Raw genomic sequence first — 25,511 nt, forward strand, 5'->3', positions numbered from 1 at the left:
CCCCGATGCGCCACAATCCAATCGCGTGCACCAAAATCCCGGGGCAAAACAGGGAAAATCGGCGCATATCCGAAATATTTGGGTAGCAAGTCGGGAAAACGCGAATCGGCCCCTTAGTAAATGACCCCCAATATGTTCCTCCTATCTCCCAAAGTTCCCCTATGGTTCCTTCTATGGCTCGACCCAGAGGTTGGTCAGATTTGTCGGCTTAGACCACAATGAGCGCCATGAATGATGAGACGAGGCAGAGATGAGGAGACGCTTTTATTGAGCATCATGTCAGCAATTGATCATTTCTCTAATCAGTGGATCTATAATCAGCGGCAGAAGGCGTTGGCCGCGCCGTTCATCATTTATTCTTCTGCTTTAAAAATTATCATAACCGTAACCAAGGTTGATTGAAGAAGTGAACATGTCTCTGTTCAACCAACACTCGTAATATGGTGTGATGCAATCATATGCTCTATGCCCATACATCGTGGTTGGGGGGTAGCTGGCCGGCGTGATGCCCCAACGTTCAATGTAGGCCTGAAATATTCTGCAAAGAGATAAACGAAGAGGCAGGTTATACTGAGAAGACGAGGAGAAGAGGACAAAGACATCCGACCCAGCATAGACCAGACCCAGGGCTTAATATTAGGCAGGATCTACTGAAAGGATGGAGGAGCTGACCCTACAAGGTCAACTGCCCCAGCATAGACCAGACCCAGGGCTTAATATTAGGCAGGATCTACTGAAAGGATGGAGAAGCTTGACCCTACAAGGTCAACTGCCCCAGCATAGACCAGACCCAGGGCTTAATATTAGGCAGGATCTACTGAAAGGATGGAGGAGCTGACCCTACAAGGACATCCGACCCAGCATAAACCAGACCCAGGGCTTAATATTAGGCAGGATCTACTGAAAGGATGGAGGAGCTGACCCTACAAGGTCAACTGCCCCAGCATAGACCAGACCCAGGGCTTAATATTAGGCAGGATCTACTGAAAGCATGGAGGAACTGACCCTACAAGGTCAACTGCCCCAGCATAGACCAGACCCAGGGCTTAATATTAGGCAGGATCTACTGAAAGGATGGAGGAGCTGACCCTACAAGGACATCCGACCCAGCATAGACCAGACCCAGGGCTCAATATTAGGCAGGATCTACTGAAAGGATGGAGGAGCTGACCCTACAAGGACATCCGACCCAGCATAGACCAGACCCAGGGCTTAATATTAGGCAGGATCTACTGAAAGGATGGAGGAGCTGACCCTACAAGGACATCCGACCCAGCATAAACCAGACCCAGGGCTTAATATTAGGCAGGATCTACTGAAAGGATGGAGGAGCTGACCCTACAAGGTCAACTGCCCCAGCATAGACCAGACCCAGGGCTTAATATTAGGCAGGATCTACTGAAAGGATGGAGGAGCTTGACCCTACAAGGTCAACTGCCCCAGCATAGACCAGACCCAGGACTTAATATTAGGCAGGATCTACTGAAAGGATGGAGGAGCTGACCCTACAAGGACATCCGACCCAGCATAAACCAGACCCAGGGCTTAATATTAGGCAGGATCTACTGAAAGGATGGAGGAGCTGACCCTACAAGGACATCCGACCCAGCATAAACCAGACCCAGGGCTTAATATTAGGCAGGATCTACTGAAAGGATGGAGGAGCTGACCCTACAAGGACATCCGACCCAGCATAGACCAGACCCAGGGCTTAATATTAGGCAGGATCTACTAAAAGGATGGAGGAGCTGACCCTACAAGGACATCCGACCCAGCATAAACCAGACCCAGGGTTTAATATTAGGCAGGATCTACTGAAAGGATGGAGGAGCTAACCCTACAAGGTCAACTGCCCCAGCATAGACCAGACCCAGGGCTTAATATTAGGCAGGATCTACTGAAAGGATGGAGGAGCTTGACCCTACAAGGTCAACTGCCCCAGCATAGACCAGACCCAGGGCTTAATATTAGGCAGGATCTACTGAAAGGATGGAGGAGCTGACCCTACAAGGACATCCGACCCAGCATAAACCAGACCCAGGGCTTAATATTAGGCAGGATCTACTGAAAGGATGGAGGAGCTGACCCTACAAGGACATCCGACCCAGCATAGACCAGACCCAGGGCTTAATATTAGGCAGGATCTACTGAAAGGATGGAGGAGCTGACCCTACAAGGACATCCGACCCAGCATAAACCAGACCCAGGGCTTAATATTAGGCAGGATCTACTGAAAGGATGGAGGAGCTTGACCCTACAAGGTCAACTGCCCCAGCATAGACCACACCCATGGCATGCAATGTCCCAGGAGGGCAGGGGCAGACTGGGAATTTAAAGTGGCCCTGAAAAAAACCTTAAAGTGTCCCCATTTTGTGGGTGGGGTCAAAACAAGTACAAAAAACCACTACAAAACCTTCTCCACTAAATAAGAATATAACTACTATAATACTGCCCCCTATGTACAGGAATATAACTACTATAATACTGCCTCCTATGTACAGGAATATAACTACTATAATACTACCCCCTGTGTACAGGAATATAACTACTATAATACTGCCCCCTATGTACAGGAATATAACTACTATAATACTGCCTCCTATGTACAGGAATATAACTACTATAATACTGCCCCCTATGTACAGGAATATAACTACTATAATACTGCCCCCTATGTACAGGAATATAACTACTATAATACTGCCCCCTATGTACAGTAATATAACTACTATAATACTGCCCCCTATGTACAGGAATATAACTACTATAATACTGCCCCCTATGTACAGGAATATAACTACTATAATACCGCCCCTATGTACAAGAATATAACTACTATAATACTGCCCCCTATGTACAGGAATATAACTACTATAATACTGCCCCTATGTACAGGAATATAACTACTATAATACTGCCCCCTATGTACAGGAATATAACTACTATAATACTGCCTCCTATGTACAGGAATATAACTACTATAATACTGCCCCCTATGTGCAGGAATATAACTACTATAATACTGCCCCCTATGTACAAGAATATAACTACTATAATACTGCCCCTATGTACAGGAATATAACTAGTATAATACTGCCCCCTATGTACAGGAATATAACTAGTATAATACTGCCCCCTATGTACAGGAATATAACTACTATAATACTGCCCCCTATGTACAGGAATATAACTACTATAATACTGCCCCCTATGTACAGGAATATAACTACTATAATACTGCCCCCTATGTACAGGAATATAACTACTATAATACTGCCCCCTATGTACAAGAATATAACTACTATAATACTGCCCCTATGTACAAGAATATAACTACTATAATACTGCCCCCTATGTACAGGAATATAACTACTATAATACTGCCCCCCATGTACAAGAATATAACTACTATAATACTGCCCCCTATGTACAGGAATATAACTACTATAATACTGCCCCCTATGTACAGGAATATAACTACTATAATACTGCCCCCTATGTACAGGAATATAACTACTATAATACTGCCCCCTATGTACAGGAATATAACTACTATAATACTGCCCCCTATGTACAGGAATATAACTACTATAATACTGCTCCCTATGTACAGGAATATAACTACTATAATACTGCCCCCTATGTACAAGAATATAACTACTATAATACTGCCCCCTATGTACAAGAATATAACTACTATAATACTGCCCCCTATGTACAGGAATATAACTACTATAATACTGCCCCCTATGTACAGGAATATAACTACTATAATACTGCCCCCTATGTACAGGAATATAACTACTATAATACTGCCCCCTATGTACAGGAATATAACTACTATAATACTGCCCCCTATGTACAGGAATATAACTACTATAATACTGCCCCCTATGTACAGGAATATAACTACTATAATACTGCCCCCTATGTACAGGAATATAACTACTATAATACTGCCCCCTATGTACAGGAATATAACTACTATAATACTGCCCCCTATGTACAGGAATATAACTACTATAATACTGCCCCCTATGTACAGGAATATAACTACTATAATACTGCCCCCTATGTACAGGAATATAACTACTATAATACTGCCCCCTATGTACAGGAATATAACTACTATAATACTGCCCCCTATGTACAGAAATATAACTACTATAATACTGCCCCCTATGTACAGGAATATAACTACTATAATACTGCCCCCTATGTACAGGAATATAACTACTATAATACTGCCCCCTATGTACAAGAATATAACTACTATAATACTGCCCCTATGTACAAGAATATAACTACTATAATACTGCCCCCTAAGTACAGGAATATAACTACTATAATACTGCCCCTATGTACAAGGATATAACTACTGTAATACTGCCCCTATGTACAAGGATATAACTACTATAATACTGCCCCCTATGTACAGGGATATAACTACTATAATACTGCCCCCTATGTACAGGGATATAACTACTATAATACTGCCCCCTATGTACAGGAATATAACTACTATAATACTGCCCCCTATGTACAAGAATATAACTACTATAATACTGCCCCCTATGTACAGGAATATAACTACTATAATACTGCTCCCTATGTACAGGAATATAACTACTATAATACTGCCCCCTATGTACAAGAATATAACTACTATAATACTGCCCCCTATGTACAGGAATATAACTACTATAATACTGCCCCCTATGTACAGGAATATAACTACTATAATACTGCCCCCTATGTACAGGAATATAACTACTATAATACTGCCCCCTATGTACAGGAATATAACTACTATAATACCGCCCCTATGTACAAGAATATAACTACTGTAATACTGCCCCTATGTACAAGGATATAACTACTGTAATACTGCCCCTATGTACAAGGATATAACTACTATAATACTGCCCCCTATGTACAGGGATATAACTACTATAATACTGCCCCCTATGTACAGGGATATAACTACTATAATACTGCACCCTATGTACAGGAATATAACTACTATAATACTGCCCCCTATGTACAAGAATATAACTACTATAATACTGCCCCCTATGTACAAGAATATAACTACTATAATACTGCTCCCTATGTACAGGAATATAACTACTATAATACTGCCCCCTATGTACAGGAATATAACTACTATAATACTGCCCCCTATGTACAAGAATATAACTACTATAATACTGCCCCTATGTACAGGAATATAACTACTATAATACTGCCCCCTATGTACAGGAATATAACTACTATAATACTGCTCCCTATATACAGGAATATAACTACTATAATACTGCCCCCTATGTACAGGAATATAACTACTATAATACTGCCTCCTATGTACAAGAATATAACTACTATAATACTGCCCCCTATGTACAAGAATATAACTACTATAATACTGCCCCCTATGTACAAGAATAGAACTACTATAATACTGCCGCCTATGTACAGAAATATAACTACTATAATACTGCCCCCTATGTACAGGAATATAACTACTATAATACTGCCCCCTATGTACAGGAATATAACTACTATAATACTGCCCCTATGTACAGGAATATAACTACTATAATACTGCCCCCTATGTACAGGAATATAACTACTATAATACTGCCCCCTATGTACAGGAATATAACTACTATAATACTGCCCCCTATGTACAGGAATATAACTACTATAATACTGCCCCCTATGTACAGGAATATAACTACTATAATACTGCCCCCTATGTACAGGGATATAACTACTATAATACTGCCTCCTATGTACAGGAATATAACTACTATAATACTGCCCCCTATGTACAAGAATATAACTACTATAATACTGCCCCCTATGTACAGGAATGTAACTACTATTACTACTGCTACTATGCCATATAACTCGACAGCCCCCCCCCCCATATATACACCCAGTCTCCTGCTCCACCAGTATACAGCCAGCCCCCCTACCCCATGTATACACCCAGTCTCCTGCTTCCCAAAAATACAGCGAACCCCACCTCCCCCCTGTATACACCCAGTGTCCTGCTCCCCAAGTATACAGCCAGCCCCCCCACCCCCTATATACACCCAGTCTCCTGCTCCCCAAGTATACAGCCAGCCCCCCCACTCCCTATATACACCCAGTCTCCTGCTCCCCAAGTATACAGCCAGCCCCCCCATCCTCCTGTATACACCCAGTTTCCTGCTCCCCAAGTATACAGCCAACCCCCCCTACCCCCTGTATACACCCAGTCTCCTGCTCCACCAGTATACAGCGAGCCCCCCCTACCCCCTATATACACCCAATCTCCTGCTTCCCAAAAATACAGCCAACCCCACCTCCCCCCTGTATACACCCAGTGTCCTGCTCCCCAAGTATACAGCCAGCCCCCTCTCCACCCTGTATACACCCAGTCTCCTGCTCCCCAAGTATACAGCCAGCCCCCCTCCCCCCTGTATACACCCAGTCTCCTGCTCTACCAGTATACAGCCAGCCCCCCCTCCCCCCTGTATACACCCAGTCTCCTGCTCTACCAGTATACAGCCAGCCCCCCCTCCCCCCTGTATACACCCAGTCTCCTGCTCTACCAGTATACAGCCAGCCCCCCCTACCGCCTGTATACACCCAGTCTCCTGCTCCCCAAGTATACAGCCAGCCCCCCCTACCGCTACATACACCCAGTCTCCTGCTCCCCAAGTATACAGCCAGCCCCCCCTCCCCCTGTATACACCCAGTCTCCTGCTCCCCAAGTATACAGCCAGCCCCCCCTCCCCCCTGTATACACCCAGTCTCCTGCTCCCCAAGTATACAGCCAGCCCCCCTCCCCCTGTATACACCCAGTCTCCTGCTCCCCAAGTATACAGCCAACCCCACCTCCCCCTGTATACACCGTCTCCTGCTCCCCAAGTATACAGCCAGCCCCCCCCACCCCCTACATACACCCAGTCTCCTGCTCCCCAAGTATACAGCCAGCCCCCCTCCCCCTGTATACACCCAGTCTCCTGCTCCCCAATTATACAGCCAGCCCCACCCCACCCCCTGTATACACCCAGTCTCCTGCTCCACCAGTATACAGCCAGCCCCCCTCCCCCTGTATACACAGAGTCTCCTGCTCTACCAGTATACAGCCAGCCCCCCCTACCGCCTGTATACAACCAGTTTCCTGCTCCCCAAGTATACAGCCAACGAAACTCCACTGATCCAGTCCGGCCGGCAGTGACTACTCTGTGAGCGCTGGCACCGCACAGATTGTGATGTCAGACGCTTGCCGACGTCATATTCTGTGCGCGACCGGCGCACACGGAGCTGTCACTACCGGACGGACTGGATCAGCTGAGCTTCCTTGGAGAAGGGACACAAAGAATCTAAAAGGTTCCACCTTAATATTAGGAAGGATCTACTGAAAGGATGGAGGAGCTGACCCTACAAGGTCAACTGCCCGAGCATAGACCAGACCCAGGGCATGCAATGTCCCAGGAGGGCACCACAGAGGAAGGACACCCAGAATCCGGGAGGTCCCACCTTAATATTAGGAAGGATCTACTGAAAGGATGGAGAAGATATAGAAACCCCAAGAAAGGCCATAAGATCTAGTATCCTACAGGGACTCTTATTTCTGTTTTCACATGTCATTGCTCTTATTAGGCTCGGCTCATATTTTCTGTATACGCTCAGGGTATAAGCCAGGAATGCTCCCGATGTATACACTCAGCGTACACATTACACATAGTGGCATAGGTCCAGTCTAGATACACAACATCCACAGCCTCCTCCAGGTCCAGTCTAGATACACAACATCCACAGCCTCCTCCAGGTCCAGTCTAGATACACAACATCCACAGCCTCCTCCAGCTCCAGTCTAGATACACAACATCCACAGCCTCCTCAAGGTCCAGCCTAGATACACAACATCCACAGCCTCCTCCAGGTTGAGTCTAGATACACAACATCCATGTCCTCCTCCAGGTTGAGTCTAGATACACAACATCCACAGCCCCCTCCAGGTCCAGTCTATATACACAACATTCACAGCCTCCTCCAGGTCCAGTCTAGATACACAACATCCACAGCCTCCTCCAGGTTGAGTCTAGATACACAACATCCACAGCCCCCTCCAGGTCCAGTCTATATACACAACATTCACAGCCTCCTCCAGGTCCAGTCTAGATACACAACATCCACAGCCTCCTCCAGGTCCAGTCTAGATACACAACATCCACAGCCCCCTCCAGGTCCAGTCTATATACACAACATTCACAGCCTCCTCCAGGTCCAGTCTAGATACACAACATCCACAGCCTCCTCCAGGTCCAGTCTAGATACACAACATCCACAGCCTCCTCCAGGTCCAGTCTAGATACACAACATCCACAGCCCCCTCCAGGTCCAGTCTAGATACACAACATCCACAGCCTCCTCCAGGTCCAGTCTAGATACACAACATCCGCAGCCTCCTCCAGGTCCAGTCTAGATACACAGCATCCGCAGCCTCCTCCAGGTCCAGTCTAGATACACAACATCCGCAGCCTCCTCCAGGTCCAGTCTAGATACACAGCATCCGCAGCCTCCTCCAGGTCCAGTCTAGATACACAGCATCCGCAGCCTCCTCCAGGTCCAGTCTAGATACACAGCATCCGCAGCCTCCTCCAGGTCCAGTCTAGATACACAACATCCGCAGCCTCCTCCAGGTCCAGTCTAGATACCCAACATCCACAGCCTCCTCCAGGTCCAGTCTAGATACCCAACATCCACAGCCTCCTCCAGGTCCAGTCTAGATACACAACATCCACAGCCTCCTCCAGGTCCAGTCTAGATACACAACATCCACAGCCTCCTCCAGGTCCAGTCTAGATACACAATATCCACAGCCTCCTCCAGGTCCAGTCTAGATACACAACATCCACAGCCTCCTCCAGGTCCAGTCTAGATACACAACATCCACAGCCTCCTCCAGGTCCAGTCTAGATACACAACATCCACAGCCTCCTCCAGGTCCAGTCTAGATACACAACATCCACAGCCTCCTCCAGGTCCAGTCTAGATACACAACATCCACAGCCTCCTCCAGGTCCAGTCTAGATACACAACATCCACAGCCTCCTCCAGGTCCAGTCTAGATACACAACATCCACAGCCTCCTCCAGGTCCAGTCTAGATACACAATATCCACAGCCTCCTCCAGGTCCAGTCTAGATACACAACATCCACAGCCTCCTCCAGGTCCAGTCTAGATACACAACATCCACAGCCTCCTCCAGGTCCAGTCTAGATATACAACATCCACAGCCTCCCCCAGCTCCAGTCTATATACACAACATCCACAGCCTCCTCCAGGTCCAGTCTAGATACACAACATCCTCTGCAGCTCTCCCAATATACCTATATGGCCAGGTGAACCCATTTACCTTTTATTTACCTGCTCAGCTTTCATGTATTATTACATTGCTGCCATCTACTGTGTGTACAAGTATTTCTAGTTGTGCTGCTACATAAGGTTAAATGCAGGGACACAGCAACAAAGGTAGCAGCTGCTATGGAGCCCACAGTGTCAGGGGGGGCCACCATCTGGGGTATTCTATGTGATTATGCTGTATTTGTAATGTGTATATGCTGCATGTCTGTGTATATAGTACTGTACACATATGTATATATGGTGCGTATATACTGTATGCATACTATTTATGAGGTAAGTGGTGCCCCATTCAGAAGTTTGGTATTGGGCGCTGCCTCTCCTTTTTTACGCCACTGTTTAAATGATGTTATTTTTCTTTTGCCTGAAACAATTGTAATTTTCCTGAGGCATAGCAGGCTGTGATTGGTTGGCATATCGTAACTTTCTAGACATACCAAATCTATAAATATAGGCTCTGTCTGGGGTTCTGGGTCTTGTTTTTGTAAGACTTGTTCATTGAGTTTTCTTACTGACAGAACGGCATGCTGTTATTCTAATGTAGCCTAGCCGGCTTGCAGGAGAGCAGTGCCGAGCAAGCTGCCCAAGAGTCTTGGCTGTGACACTGCTATCGATGGGACTTTCTCTAGAATCATTGGAAGGAGTTTGTTAACAGCCTACAGATGTGCATTTAGAAGTTATCCTAGAGAAGATCTGTGACTTCACAAAATATCTGTTTTCCGTGTGCAACCCTGGCCTGCTGTCTCCATCAGGGGCCTCCCTCTTACAATCTACAGGGGATTAGTCAACTATACGCCCCAGCGGGCCCTTGTGGTGGGGATAGGACAGGTTACCTTCACCCCTGTGTCCCAGCTGCCATCATGCCAAGCACTCCGGTGCCAGTAACCGGTAACAGTCACCCAATCCGTGGCAATGGCTCATATACACAACACCTACAACCTCCACCAGGAATAGTTCATGCCATATACCTATTGTCACTATTCCTCTACATCTCATGCTCTCGCCCTGTCACTTCCTAATCATTTTTACACTTATATTAAGTGTTAATAATGCTGAATGATCTGTAGAAAGTGTCCAGTTGCATGGGAAAGAAGCCTCCGCAGGAGTTACTGACCTGTGACCTCTTACTTACCTGTCAAGAAATGTGGCCTGTAATATGAACAAGGGGTCATTAGGGGCAATGGACGGTATAGACATGGTTCCCCCACAGTATTGATGCCACAGAAGGTTCAGGTATATCCCATCCGTCCCCGTTCTTCCTATATTGCCTGTTGAGGAATAAGAGAGTGAGAACCTCTGCGTAAGATGATCATAATATTAATTACTTTATTTATATAGCGCACAGATTACACAGAGCTGTCACATCTCCCTGTCCCCAATGGTGCTCACAATCTAATCACCTACCAGTATGTATGGAGTGTGGGAGGAAACCGGAGGACCCAGTGCAAACCCACGCAAACTTGGAGAGAACATACAAACTCTTTGCAGATCTTGAACCTGGGAATTCAGCCCAGGACCCCAGTGCTGCAAGGCTGTAATGCTAACCACTGAGTCACCGTGTTGCCCATAGGATGCACCATATGGCTGGCCCTGGCATCCAGAACTTAAATGACTTCTATCTGTTCTCCCACGCCATGGGCTCGGCTCCCGCACCCTCCCATTCCCCCGGGCTCGGCTCCCGCGCCCTCCCATTCCCCTGGGGCTCGGCTCCCGCGCCCTCCCATTCCCCTGGGGCTCGGCTCCCGCGCCCTCCCATTCCCTTCGGGGCTCGGATTCCGCGCCCTCCCATTCCCCTGGGGCTCGGATCCCGCGCCCTCCCATTCCCTTCGGGGCTCGGATTCTGCGCCCTCCCATTCCCCCGGGGCTCGGATCCCGCGCCCTCCCATTCCCCCGGGGCTCGGCTCCCGCGCCCTCCCATTCCCCCGGGGCTCGGATCCCGCGCCCTCCCATTCCCCCGGGGCTCGGATCCCGCGCCCTCCCATTCCCCTGGGGCTCGGCTCCCGCGCCCTCCCATTCCCCCGGGGCTCGGCTCCCGCGCCCTCCCATTCCCCCGGGGCTCGGCTCCCGCGCCCTCCCATTCCCTTCGGGCCTCGGCTCCCGCGCCCTCCCATTCCCCCGGGGCTCGGATCCCGCGCCCTCCCATTCCCTTCGGGGCTCGGATCCCACGCCCTTCCATTTCCCCGGGGCTCGGATCCCGCGCCCTCCCATTTCCCCGGGGCTCGGATCCCCCGAGATTTAGGGTTTCACCCCTAATTCTCGGGATATCTCCTCCCACTTTTTTTTTTTTTTTATATGGTCACTTCACTCTTATTTTCATTTTTCATTGATTTTTGTACTTACAGGTAGTTCCCTGGGTTACATACAAGATAGGGTCTGTAGGTTTTTCTTAAGTTGAATTTGTATGTAAGTCGGAACTGTATATTTTATCATTGTAATCCCAGACAGAACTTTTTTGGTCTCTGACAATTGGATTTTAAAAATGTTGTGTTGTCATGAGAACCAGGAGTAACCCTAAATCTTCATTACAGACGCCTGTGATATCTGTTACAGCAGATTATTGTAGCCTAGTACTAAAGTACAGGAAATTACCAACATCCAGAGGTGCGTTTTGTAACTAGGGGTCGTATGCAAGTCGAGTGTTCTTAAGTAGGGGACCGCCTGTATTTCTTATTGAAGTATTTATAAACTAATTGATGTACTATGTACTAACATCATGTAATATTCATCTGCAATTACCACATATATCCCACGTATATATTCTCCATCAGCTGCTACCATTCATATCATCTAGACGTGTCGAATGATGGATTCTGTCCCATCCAAGATGGCCGCTCTGTACAATTGAATGGGCTTCTAAAAAATGGCCGCCGCAAGGTGCTGTGTGCATGTCTGGAGTCCTGTAGTCCCTACCGCTTCCAGCGGGTGTCAATCAGGACCTCGCGATACCCTCTTGGAGCTGCGGACTCCGTGACGCTGACGCCGGAGGTGGGACAGCCGTGATCTCCGCACATGCGCCGACTTAGCACTGATTGCGGTTTGTAGTTCACCTGTCCACTTTAGATTTAAGTTTGAGTGCAACACATGGACCACACCCCCCCTGAGGAAGCCGGGTGCGAAACGTGCGTTGGGGCGTGGGACAGTGTGTACTGGAGGGGCTGTCATGGCGTCTGGTGGGTTCTGGTTTATACTTCTGTGATACATTGTACAATATTATAGTATAAATTGGTTTATGTGGCGTATATAATGTTACACTGGCCGGGACAGCCTTGTATATACATGTAATAGTCTCCCCACACTGTCCGTATTTGCGGTTCTTTTTTTAGTATTGATGTACTGGCTGTAATATACTGCTCTTCTATGGGGGTTATAACTGAGCGGAGGTTTTGGGGTCACTCTGGAGACCTGAGGCTTTCTTACCTTCTAAGCAGTTTCGGAAGCAGTTTGTAGACAATGTGTTGTAAGGTGGAGCGTCTATGGTCCTTAGGGACAGGCAATAGTCCACGTCCGCTCTGTAAGGTTTGTCAATGGACGGGTCCTCTCCAGCTTTCCGGTTAATGAGAGGACGTTCACAAATGCAGTCAGACATCAAACAATATGTTTCATCAAAATCAAAGTCTGCACAACACATCTGCCAAAAACACAGAAGAACAGAAATTACTCCTCCCATAACAAAATCGATAAAGATTATGTCTGCATATTACAAACATCCCTGGCAGCCTGTGTATTATAAATCTCAGTATATAGAGAAGGTTGGAGGGCATGCCTGGCAGCCTGTGTATTATAAATCTCAGTATATAGAGAAGGCTGGAGGGCATGCCTGGCAGCCTGTGTATTATAAATCTCAGTATATAGAGAAGGCTGGAGGGCATGCCTGGCAGCCTGTGTATTATAAATCTCAGTATATAGAGAAGGTTGGAGGGCATGCCTGGCAGCCTGTGTATTATAAATCTCAGTATATAGAGAAGGTTGGAGGGCATGCCTGGCAGCCTGTGTAATATAAATCTCAGTATATAGAGAAGGTTGGAGGGCATGCCTGGCAGCCTGTGTATTATAAATCTCAGTATATAGAGAAGGCTGGAGGGCATGCCTGGCAGCCTGTGTATTATAAATCTCAGTATATAGAGAAGGTTGGAGGGCATGCCTGGCAGCCTGTGTATTATAAATCTCAGTATATAGAGAAGGTTGGAGGGCGTGCCTGGCAGCCTGTGTATTATAAATCTCAGTATATAGAGAAGGCTGGAGGGCATGCCTGGCAGCCTGTGTATTATACATCTCAGTATATAGAGAAGGTTGGAGGGCGTGCCTGGCAGCCTGTGTAATATAAATCTCAGTATATAGAGAAGGCTGGAGGGCATGCCTGGCAGCCTGTGTATTATAAATCTCAGTATATAGAGAAGGTTGGAGGGCATGCCTGGCAGCCTGTGTATTATAAATCTCAGTATATATAGAAGGTTGGAGGGCATGCCTGGCAGCCTGTGTATTATAAATCTCAGTATATAGAGAAGGTTGGAGGGCATGCCTGGCAGCCTGTGTATTATAAATCTCAGTATATAGAGAAGGTTGGAGGGCATGCCTGGCAGCCTGTGTATTATAAATCTCAGTATATATAGAGAAGGCTGGAGGGCATGCCTGGCAGTCCGTGTATTATAAATCTCAGTATATAGAGAAGGTTGGAGGGCATGCCTGGCAGCCTGTGTATTATAAATCTCAGTATATAGAGAAGGCTGGAGGGCATGCCTGGCAGCCTGTGTATTATAAATCTCAGTTCTCAGTATATAGAGAAGGTTGGAGGGCATGCCTGGCAGCCTGTGTATTATAAATCTCAGTATATAGAGAAGGTTGGAGGGCATGCCTGGCAGCCTGTGTATTATAAATCTCAGTATATAGAGAAGGTTGGAGGGCATGCCTGGCAGCTTGTGTATTATAAATCTCAGTATATAGAGAAGGTTGGAGGGCATGCCTGGCAGTCCGTGTATTATAAATCTCAGTATATAGAGAAGGCTGGAGGGCATGCCTGGCAGCTTGTGTATTATAAATCTCAGTATATAGAGAAGGTTGGAGGGCATGCCTGGCAGCTTGTGTATTATACATCTCAGTATATAGAGAAGGTTGGAGGGCATGCCTGGCAGCTTGTGTATTATAAATCTCAGTATATAGAGAAGGTTGGAGGGCATGCCTGGCAGCTTGTGTATTATAAATCTCAGTATATAGAGAAGGCTGGAGGGCATGCCTGGCAGCCTGTGTATTATAAATCTCAGTATATAGAGAAGGCTGGAGGGCATGCCTGGCAGCCTGTGTATTATAAATCTCTGTATATAGAGAAGGCTGGAGGGCATGCCTGGCAGCCTGTGTATTATAAATCTCAGTATATAGAGAAGGTTGGAGGGCATGCCTGGCAGCCTGTGTATTATAGATCTCAGTATATAGAGAAGGTTGGAGGGCATGCCTGGCAGCTTGTGTATTATAAATCTCAGTATATAAAGGCTGGAGGGCATGCCTGGCAGCCTGTGTATTATAAATCTCAGTATATAGAGAAGGCTGGAGGGCATGCCTGGCAGCCTGTGTATTATAAATCTCAGTATATAGAGAAGGCTGGAGGGCATGCCTGGCAGCCTGTGTATTATAAATCTCAGTTCTCAGTATATAGAGAAGGTTGGAGGGCATGCCTGGCAGCCTGTGTATTATAAATCTCAGTATATAGAGAAGGTTGGAGGGCATGCCTGGCAGCCTGTGTATTATAAATCTCAGTATATAGAGAAGGCTGGAGGGCATGCCTGGCAGCCTGTGTATTATAAATCTCAGTATATAGAGAAGGTTTCAAGGGCATGCCTGGCAGCCTGTGTATTATAAATCTCAGTATATAGAGAAGGTTGGAGGGCATGCCTGGCAGCCTGTGTATTATAAATCTCAGTATATAGAGAAGGCTGGAGGGCATGCCTGGCAGCCTGTGTATTATAAATCTCAGTATATAGAGAAGGTTTCAAGGGCATGCCTGGCAGCCTGTGTATTATAAATCTCAGTATATAGAGAAGGTTGGAGGGCATGCCTGGCAGCCTGTGTATTATAAATCTCAGTATATAGAGAAGGCTGTAGGGCATGCCTGGCAGCCTGTGTATTATAAATCTCAGTATATAGAGAAGGTTGGAGGGCATGCCTGGCAGCCTGTGTATTATAAATCTCAGTATATATAGAAGGTTGGAGGGCATGCCTGGCAGCCTGTGTATTATAAATCTCAGTATATAGAGAAGGTTGGAGGGCATGCCTGGCAGCCTGTGTATTATAAATCTCAGTATATAGAGAAGGCTGGAGGGCATGCCTGGCAGCCTGTGTATTATAAGTCTCAGTATATAGAGAAGGTTTCAAGGGCATGCCTGGCAGCCTGTGTATTATAAATCTCAGTATATAGAGAAGGTTGGAGGGCATGCCTGGCAGCCTGTGTATTATAAATCTCAGTATATAGAGAAGGCTGGAGGGCATGCCTGGCAGCCTGTGTATTATAAGTCTCAGTATATAGAGAAGGTTTCAAGGGCATGCCTGGCAGCCTGTGTATTATAAATCTCAGTATATAGAGAAGGTTGGAGGGCATGCCTGGCAGCCTGTGTATTATAAATCTCAGTATATAGAGAAGGCTGGAGGGCATGCCTGGCAGCCTGTGTATTATAAATCTCAGTATATAGAGAAGGTTGGAGGGCATGCCTGGCAGCCTGTGTATTATAAATCTCAGTATATAGAGAAGGCTGGAGGGCATGCCTGGCAGCCTGTGTATTATAAATCTCAGTATATAGAGAAGGTTGGAGGGCATGCCTGGCAGCCTGTGTATTATAAATCTCAGTATATAGAGAAGGTTGGAGGGCATGCCTGGCAGCCTGTGTATTATAAATCTCAGGATATAGAGAAGGTTGGAGGGCATGCCTGGCAGCCTGTGTATTATAAATCTCAGTATATAGAGAAGGTTGGAGGGCATGCCTGGTAGCCTGTGTATTATAAATCTCAGTATATAGAGAAGGTTGGAGGGCATGCCTGGCACCCTGTGTATTATTATTGGTAGGTACCCCAGTGATGTCATGGGGCACTACTGTTTAGGTGCTGTGGTGTTTAGTCGCTGACGATGGTAATTAATAAAATAAATGCAGCAATTCTTGCCAACTGATATAATACAGCAGCCACCTTCCCTGTGTAGAGAGGGCTCACATTGAGTGGCCGGGAAGGGGACCTACCTATAGATGGTGTATACATTGTCCTATGTCCAGTGGTTAACCCATTCCTCTCCCTACGGCTCCTATAGCTGTCACCCTGCATATCTCCATATACTGCACATGTGATCAGGGCCCCTAGGGTTTAATCCCCCTCGGGGGCCTGAAATAATAGCAAAAAAAAATTTCACAAAGTTTTAAATATAGAAAAAAATGCAAATCATCCCCATTTCCCTAAAACATGTTAAATCATAAACACGAAAAAATGTCCGATCTATCAAAATACAAAAATACTTTTTCCGGGCGGTGAACCCCAAAACAAAAAGAGCGGCAAAAAGTAGGAATTGCCACTTTTACGACATTTTGATTCAACGACCCCTCACACAGCTCTGGAGTTACGGCCGTCACAATGGTAAAATGAGAACGTCATCCCCTCCAGCAAACAACGACCCCTCACACAGCTCTGAAGTTACGGCTGTCACAATGGTAAAATGAGAACGTCATCCCCTCCAGCAAACAACGACCCCTCACACAGCTCTGGAGTTACGGCTGTCACAATGGTATCAATGAGAAAGTCATCCCCTCCGGCAAACAACGACCCCTCACACAGCTCTGAAGTTACGGCTGTCACAATGGTAAAATGAGAACGTCATCCCCTCCAGCAAACAACGACCCCTCACACAGCTCTGAAGTTACGGCTGTCACAATGGTATCAATGAGAAAGTCATCCCCTCCGGCAAACAACGACCCCTCACACAGCTCTGAAGTTACGGCTGTCACAATGGTATCAATGAGAAAGTCATCCCCTCTGGCAAACAACGACCCCTCACACAGCTCTGAAGTTACGGCTGTCACAATGGTATCAATGAGAAAGTCATCAACTCCAGCAAACAACGACCCCTCACACAGCTCTGAAGTTACGGCCGTCACAATGGTAAAATGAGAACGTCATCCCCTCCGGCAAACAACGACCCCTCACACAGCTCTGGAGTTACGGCTGTCACAATGGTATCAATGAGAACATCATCCCCTCCAGCAAACAACGACCCCTCACACAGCTCTGAAGTTACGGCTGTCACAATGGTATCAATGAGAACATCATCCCCTCCAGCAAACAACGACCCTTCACACAGCTCTGAAGTTACGGCTGTCACAATGGTAAAATGCTTGCAAGAGGACCTGGAGCGAGTGGTGAACCGGCGCCGTTATCACTCGTAAGGCAAGGATGTGCCAGAAAGTTTTCTTTATTGGATGATACACAGCTACGCGTTTCGGCTCCGTACCGGAGCCTTCGTCAGGCTTATCATAAAATTACATAACAGTGCGATGATACATATACTTATACACAGCCGGAAATACGTCAGAAAATGACGTGGATTACCGGAGGTCAAAGGTCGAACGGGTTCCGTTCGTGAGTACAACAATTATAAAACAGAGAACCATAAAAAAGAGGTATATATCATAAAACATAACAAATATGTATTGAAACAATGACAGTTGCATAGAGCATAAAAAATGTAAACATAATAAAATATATTTATATAAATATAGACACTGGTGTCCAGCAAGGAACTTATTTGTACTGTGTACTGTGGTGGATTGTAGGTATGAGGAACGATGTGATGACTTACTAATATGATCGGAAAGTAAAATAGAGGGTTAGATAACCATATGTAGAAATGATTATTAGATAGACCTTGAGTGGAAGCAAGAACCTGTGGATCGTGATGTCACGACGAGATGGCTACGGATAGCGAGTGGGATCAGAAAGGATGGATGGTCGAAGCTGATACCAGAGGTAGGGCCATGTTACGAGAGAATGTAATAAAGAAAATGCGGCTGAAAGTGACGTGAGTGTGAAGGTAGGATATGATCCGGGGGTGATGTGGATTGGGCTTCTAGATGGATTCTATGACTTCGTTGAGGCCGTTTGGACATAAGGTGTTCAATTTATATATCCAGTAGGATTCTCTGCGATTTAGCATCTTGACGCGGTCTGGTATATTCTCAGCTATTCGTTCGATGGGCGTTACACGGACACAGTTGAAGTTGCTCTTATGTTTGAGGAAAAGATGTTTTGAGAGACTTTGCTTGAGGAAACCAATTCTTGTTTTGTGTCGGTGTCCATTGAGCCTCATTTTAAGTGATTGTACTGTGCGACCAACATATTGCTGGCCGCAGGAGCAATCTATCAGATATACTACAAAGTCTGACGAACAGGATAAAGTGTTCTTGATTTTGAAGGTCTCTCCCGTACTTTTAGATGTGAAGGTGTTGGTACCATCATTGATGCTCTCACAGCATAGACATAACCTGTGCCCACATTTTTTAACCCCATTTGTGTCTTTAGGTTTTGTGCTTGTGGTCGTGTTGGATCTCAGACGGCTGGGGGCTAACAGGTTTTTAATGGTTGTGGCTTTTCGGAAAGTGATCCCTGGTTGTCTTGGGAGTATCCCACAGAGAAGAGGATCCTTTCTTAAGATGTCCCAATTTTTACAGAGTATGGATCTGATCTTATTATTACCCCTGTCATATGTGGTAATAAAGTTGAAAGGGCGGTTTGGTTCGTCTTTGGTGGCTTTTATTTTCCTGTTGGTTGGCAGACAATCATTTTGAGTTCTATTGGCATATTTGTGATATGCTCTTTCAATCAAATCTCGGGGATATTTCTTTTCCCGAAATCTTCTCTTTAGAATCAGTGCTTGTTTAGTGTAATCTTCTTTGTGTGTACAGTTTTTCCGGATTCTGTGAAACTGGCTGAATGGTACATTTTTCAACCATTTGGGATAGTGTGCACTCCCATATTCTAAAAAGCTGTTACTATCAACAGTCTTGAAATGTGTAGTGGTAACGATTTTTCTCCCAGTGTTCGTTACTTCAAGATCCAGGAAGATGATCGTTTTTCTGTCAAGGTTCATGGTGAACTTGATGCCCCAATCATTATTATTGAGCATTTCCACAAATTCCTTGGCTTCGTGTTCATTGCCATGCCAGATAAAAAATAAATCATCGATGTATCTTTTAAAATACACAATGTTCCTTTGCCAGAAAGGTGAATTATAGATGAATAGGGACTCGAACCGCCCCATGAATAGATTGGCATAACTAGGGGCGGCTCGAGTCCCCATAGCCGTTCCTCGGATCTGATGATAGATCTGCCCTTGGAACCCAAAGAAATTATGTTTAAGTACGAATTCCATTCCTTGAGTAAGAAATTCGATTTGTGGATCTGGTAAAGTGGTGTGTTGCGTTAGGTGCCAATGCACTGCTTCCAAACCCCGTTCATGGGGGATGTTGGAATATAATGAAGAGATATCCAGTGTTAAAAACAGATAGTCGGTTTCCCATTCGAAATTTTCAAGATCTGTAATTAGACTGCTGGAATCTTTGAGATGAGAAGGGAGTAATGTAACTAGCGGTTGAAGATAAAGATCGATATAGCGGGATAAGTTGCACGTTAGGGAACCTATACCGGAAATGATTGGACGGCCTGGAGGTTTTTTTAGGTCCTTATGTATCTTTGGGAGATGATAAAAGATTGGCAATGGTGGGTGTGAGCTTATAAGGAATCCTTTCTCCTTTTTATTTATCATTCTTTTTTCGAATGCCTCTTTAATAAATAAATTGTATGTATTTTGGAAGGACATAGTGGGGTCCTTTTTTAAAAGTTTGTAATAGGAGCGGTCATCCAGTATGTTTGAAGCTTCAGTTAGGTAGTCATTGCGATCTTGGATGACTACCCCTCCTCCTTTGTCCGCTGCTCTTATTATTATCTCAGGATTAGAACTGAGATTCTTCAGGGCATCGAGTTCTCCTTTGGTTAGGTTATTACCTGGTTCCTGAAAGGATTTAATATTCTTGAATTCACTAGCCACTAATGAGAAGAAAGTCTCAATAAAGTGGCCTCTCTGCGAGATGGGATTGAACGTTGACTTTCTACAGACATTCTGGTGTGTATATGGGTCAGTTTCAGAGTCACTGATGGCCGGGATTTTCTTGGCTTTAAGATTTTGAAAAAACCTTTGTTGTGTCAATTTTTTGACAAAAACATTGAGGTCAACAAATAATTGAAAATTGTCGGTCGTCTTATTGGGACAAAAGTTCAAACCTCTTGACACAACAAAGGTTTTTTCAAAATCTTAAAGCCAAGAAAATCCCGGCCATCAGTGACTCTGAAACTGACCCATATACACACCAGAATGTCTGTAGAAAGTCAACGTTCAATCCCATCTCGCAGAGAGGCCACTTTATTGAGACTTTCTTCTCATTAGTGGCTAGTGAATTCAAGAATATTAAATCCTTTCAGGAACCAGGTAATAACCTAACCAAAGGAGAACTCGATGCCCTGAAGAATCTCAGTTCTAATCCTGAGATAATAATAAGAGCAGCGGACAAAGGAGGAGGGGTAGTCATCCAAGATCGCAATGACTACCTAACTGAAGCTTCAAACATACTGGATGACCGCTCCTATTACAAACTTTTAAAAAAGGACCCCACTATGTCCTTCCAAAATACATACAATTTATTTATTAAAGAGGCATTCGAAAAAAGAATGATAAATAAAAAGGAGAAAGGATTCCTTATAAGCTCACACCCACCATTGCCAATCTTTTATCATCTCCCAAAGATACATAAGGACCTAAAAAAACCTCCAGGCCGTCCAATCATTTCCGGTATAGGTTCCCTAACGTGCAACTTATCCCACTATATCGATCTTTATCTTCAACCGCTAGTTACATTACTCCCTTCTCATCTCAAAGATTCCAGCAGTCTAATTACAGATCTTGAAAATTTCGAATGGGAAACCGACTATCTGTTTTTAACACTGGATATCTCTTCATTATATTCCAACATCCCCCATGAACGGGGTTTGGAAGCAGTGCATTGGCACCTAACGCAACACACCACTTTACCAGATCCACAAATCGAATTTCTTACTCAAGGAATGGAATTCGTACTTAAACATAATTTCTTTGGGTTCCAAGGGCAGATCTATCATCAGATCCGAGGAACGGCTATGGGGACTCGAGCCGCCCCTAGTTATGCCAATCTATTCATGGGGCGGTTCGAGTCCCTATTCATCTATAATTCACCTTTCTGGCAAAGGAACATTGTGTATTTTAAAAGATACATCGATGATTTATTTTTTATCTGGCATGGCAATGAACACGAAGCCAAGGAATTTGTGGAAATGCTCAATAATAATGATTGGGGCATCAAGTTCACCATGAACCTTGACAGAAAAACGATCATCTTCCTGGATCTTGAAGTAACGAACACTGGGAGAAAAATCGTTACCACTACACATTTCAAGACTGTTGATAGTAACAGCTTTTTAGAATATGGGAGTGCACACTATCCCAAATGGTTGAAAAATGTACCATTCAGCCAGTTTCACAGAATCCGGAAAAACTGTACACACAAAGAAGATTACACTAAACAAGCACTGATTCTAAAGAGAAGATTTCGGGAAAAGAAATATCCCCGAGATTTGATTGAAAGAGCATATCACAAATATGCCAATAGAACTCAAAATGATTGTCTGCCAACCAACAGGAAAATAAAAGCCACCAAAGACGAACCAAACCGCCCTTTCAACTTTATTACCACATATGACAGGGGTAATAATAAGATCAGATCCATACTCTGTAAAAATTGGGACATCTTAAGAAAGGATCCTCTTCTCTGTGGGATACTCCCAAGACAACCAGGGATCACTTTCCGAAAAGCCACAACCATTAAAAACCTGTTAGCCCCCAGCCGTCTGAGATCCAACACGACCACAAGCACAAAACCTAAAGACACAAATGGGGTTAAAAAATGTGGGCACAGGTTATGTCTATGCTGTGAGAGCATCAATGATGGTACCAACACCTTCACATCTAAAAGTACGGGAGAGACCTTCAAAATCAAGAACACTTTATCCTGTTCGTCAGACTTTGTAGTATATCTGATAGATTGCTCCTGCGGCCAGCAATATGTTGGTCGCACAGTACAATCACTTAAAATGAGGCTCAATGGACACCGACACAAAACAAGAATTGGTTTCCTCAAGCAAAGTCTCTCAAAACATCTTTTCCTCAAACATAAGAGCAACTTCAACTGTGTCCGTGTAACGCCCATCGAACGAATAGCTGAGAATATACCAGACCGCGTCAAGATGCTAAATCGCAGAGAATCCTACTGGATATATAAATTGAACACCTTATGTCCAAACGGCCTCAACGAAGTCATAGAATCCATCTAGAAGCCCAATCCACATCACCCCCGGATCATATCCTACCTTCACACTCACGTCACTTTCAGCCGCATTTTCTTTATTACATTCTCTCGTAACATGGCCCTACCTCTGGTATCAGCTTCGACCATCCATCCTTTCTGATCCCACTCGCTATCCGTAGCCATCTCGTCGTGACATCACGATCCACAGGTTCTTGCTTCCACTCAAGGTCTATCTAATAATCATTTCTACATATGGTTATCTAACCCTCTATTTTACTTTCCGATCATATTAGTAAGTCATCACATCGTTCCTCATACCTACAATCCACCACAGTACACAGTACAAATAAGTTCCTTGCTGGACACCAGTGTCTATATTTATATAAATATATTTTATTATGTTTACATTTTTTATGCTCTATGCAACTGTCATTGTTTCAATACATATTTGTTATGTTTTATGATATATACCTCTTTTTTATGGTTCTCTGTTTTATAATTGTTGTACTCACGAACGGAACCCGTTCGACCTTTGACCTCCGGTAATCCACGTCATTTTCTGACGTATTTCCGGCTGTGTATAAGTATATGTATCATCGCACTGTTATGTAATTTTATGATAAGCCTGACGAAGGCTCCGGTACGGAGCCGAAACGCGTAGCTGTGTATCATCCAATAAAGAAAACTTTCTGGCACATCCTTGCCTTACGAGTGATAACGGCGCCGGTTCACCACTCGCTCCAGGTCCTCTTGCAAGCCGCTCCCACGACACCGCACCTCTGGTCCACGGATGTACGTGAGCATTTTCGACTGGCTGCCATACTCGTATCCATCTGATAAACGTTATACCACATACCCCAGGTGAGAGTCTCCCCACTATCACCTGCCAACTCGATCCATATCACCCTCAACAATATCACACGAGGTGTGCGCTTTCTCTCTTTTTTTGCTTTCCTATCCCTCTTGGGGGTTTTCGAGTAGCTACTCTACCCCCTTCCCAGGTCCTTCTATTCACAATGGTAAAATGAGAACGTCATCCCCTCCAGCAAACAACGACCCCTCACACAGCTCTGAAGTTACGGCTGTCACAATGGTATCAATGAGAAAGTCATCAACTCCAGCAAACAACGACCCCTCACACAGCTCTGAAGTTACGGCTGTCACAATGGTAAAATGAGAACGTCATCCCCTCCAGCAAACAACGACCCCTCACACAGCTCTGAAGTTACGGCTGTCACAATGGTAAAATGAGAACGTCATCCCCTCCGGCAAACAACGACCCCTCACACAGCTCTGAAGTTACGGCCGTCACAATGGTAAAATGAGAACGTCATCCCCTCCAGCAAACAACGACCCCTCACACAGCTCTGAAGTTACGGCCGTCACAATGGTAAAATGAGAACGTCATCCCCTCCAGCAAACAATGACCCCTCACACAGCTCTGAAGTTACGGCTGTCACAATGGTATCAATGAGAACGTCATCCCCTCCAGCAAACAACGACTTCTCACACAGCTCTGAAGTTACGGCTGTCACAATGGTATCAATGAGAAAGTCATCAACTCCAGCAAACAACGACCCTTCACACAGCTCTGGAGTTACGGCTGTCACAATGGTATCAATGAGAACCTCATCCCCTCCAGCAAACAACGACTCCTCACACAGCTCTGAAGTTACGGCTGTCACAATGGTAAAATGAGAACCTCATCCCCTCCAGCAAACAACGACTCCTCACACAGCTCTGAAGTTACGGCCGTCACAATGGTAAAATGAGAACGTCATCCCCTCCGGCAAACAACGACCCTTCACACAGCTCTGGAGTTACGGCCGTCACAATGGTATCAATGAGAACGTCATCCCCTCCGGCAAACAACGACCCTTCACACAGCTCTGAAGTTACGGCTGTCACAATGGTAAAATGAGAACCTCATCCCCTCCGGCAAACAACGACCCCTCACACAGCTCTGAAGTTACGGCCGTCACAATGGTAAAATGAGAACGTCATCCCCTCCAGCAAACAACGACCCCTCACACAGCTCTGGAGTTACGGCTGTCACAATGGTATCAATGAGAACGTCATCCCCTCCGGCAAACAACGACCCTTCACACAGCTCTGAAGTTACGGCTGTCACAATGGTAAAATGAGAACGTCATCCCCTCCGGCAAACAACGACCCTTCACACAGCTCTGAAGTTACGGCCGTCACAATGGTAAAATGAGAACGTCATCCCCTCCAGCAAACAACGACCCTTCACACAGCTCTGAAGTTACGGCTGTCACAATGGTAAAATGAGAACCTCATCCCCTCCGGCAAACAACGACCCCTCACACAGCTCTGAAGTTACGGCCGTCACAATGGTAAAATGAGAACGTCATCCCCTCCAGCAAACAACGACCCCTCACACAGCTCTGGAGTTACGGCTGTCACAATGGTATCAATGAGAACGTCATCCCCTCCGGCAAACAACGACCCTTCACACAGCTCTGAAGTTACGGCTGTCACAATGGTATCAATGAGAACATCATCCCCTCCAGCAAACAACGACCCCTCACACAGCTCTGAAGTTACGGCTGTCACAATGGTAAAATGAGAACGTCATCCCCTCCGGCAAACAACGACTCCTCACACAGCTCTGGAGTTACGGCTGTCAGAATACGGGCGCACATTAATAG

General features: G+C 45.5%; 1 protein-coding gene across 1 annotated transcript in view; it reads right to left on the reverse strand.

Annotated features, from left to right (window-relative positions):
- Nucleotides 1-246: 246 nt before the first annotated feature.
- LOC140116376 (tyrosinase-like) overlaps nt 247-25,511 on the reverse strand; it is a 37,110-nt gene continuing 11,845 nt past the window's right edge. The window contains exons 3-5 of the mRNA XM_072132904.1: nt 12,842-13,052; nt 10,557-10,692; nt 247-538 (exon numbers count right to left, since the gene is read on the reverse strand). Coding sequence (XP_071989005.1) covers nt 367-538; nt 10,557-10,692; nt 12,842-13,052 — 519 coding nt within the window. The 3' untranslated portion in view covers nt 247-366. The remainder of the gene's footprint in view (nt 539-10,556; nt 10,693-12,841; nt 13,053-25,511) is intronic.

Source organism: Engystomops pustulosus, chromosome 2 (genome assembly GCF_040894005.1).
Source record: "Engystomops pustulosus chromosome 2, aEngPut4.maternal, whole genome shotgun sequence".
NCBI lineage: Eukaryota > Metazoa > Chordata > Amphibia > Anura > Leptodactylidae > Engystomops > Engystomops pustulosus.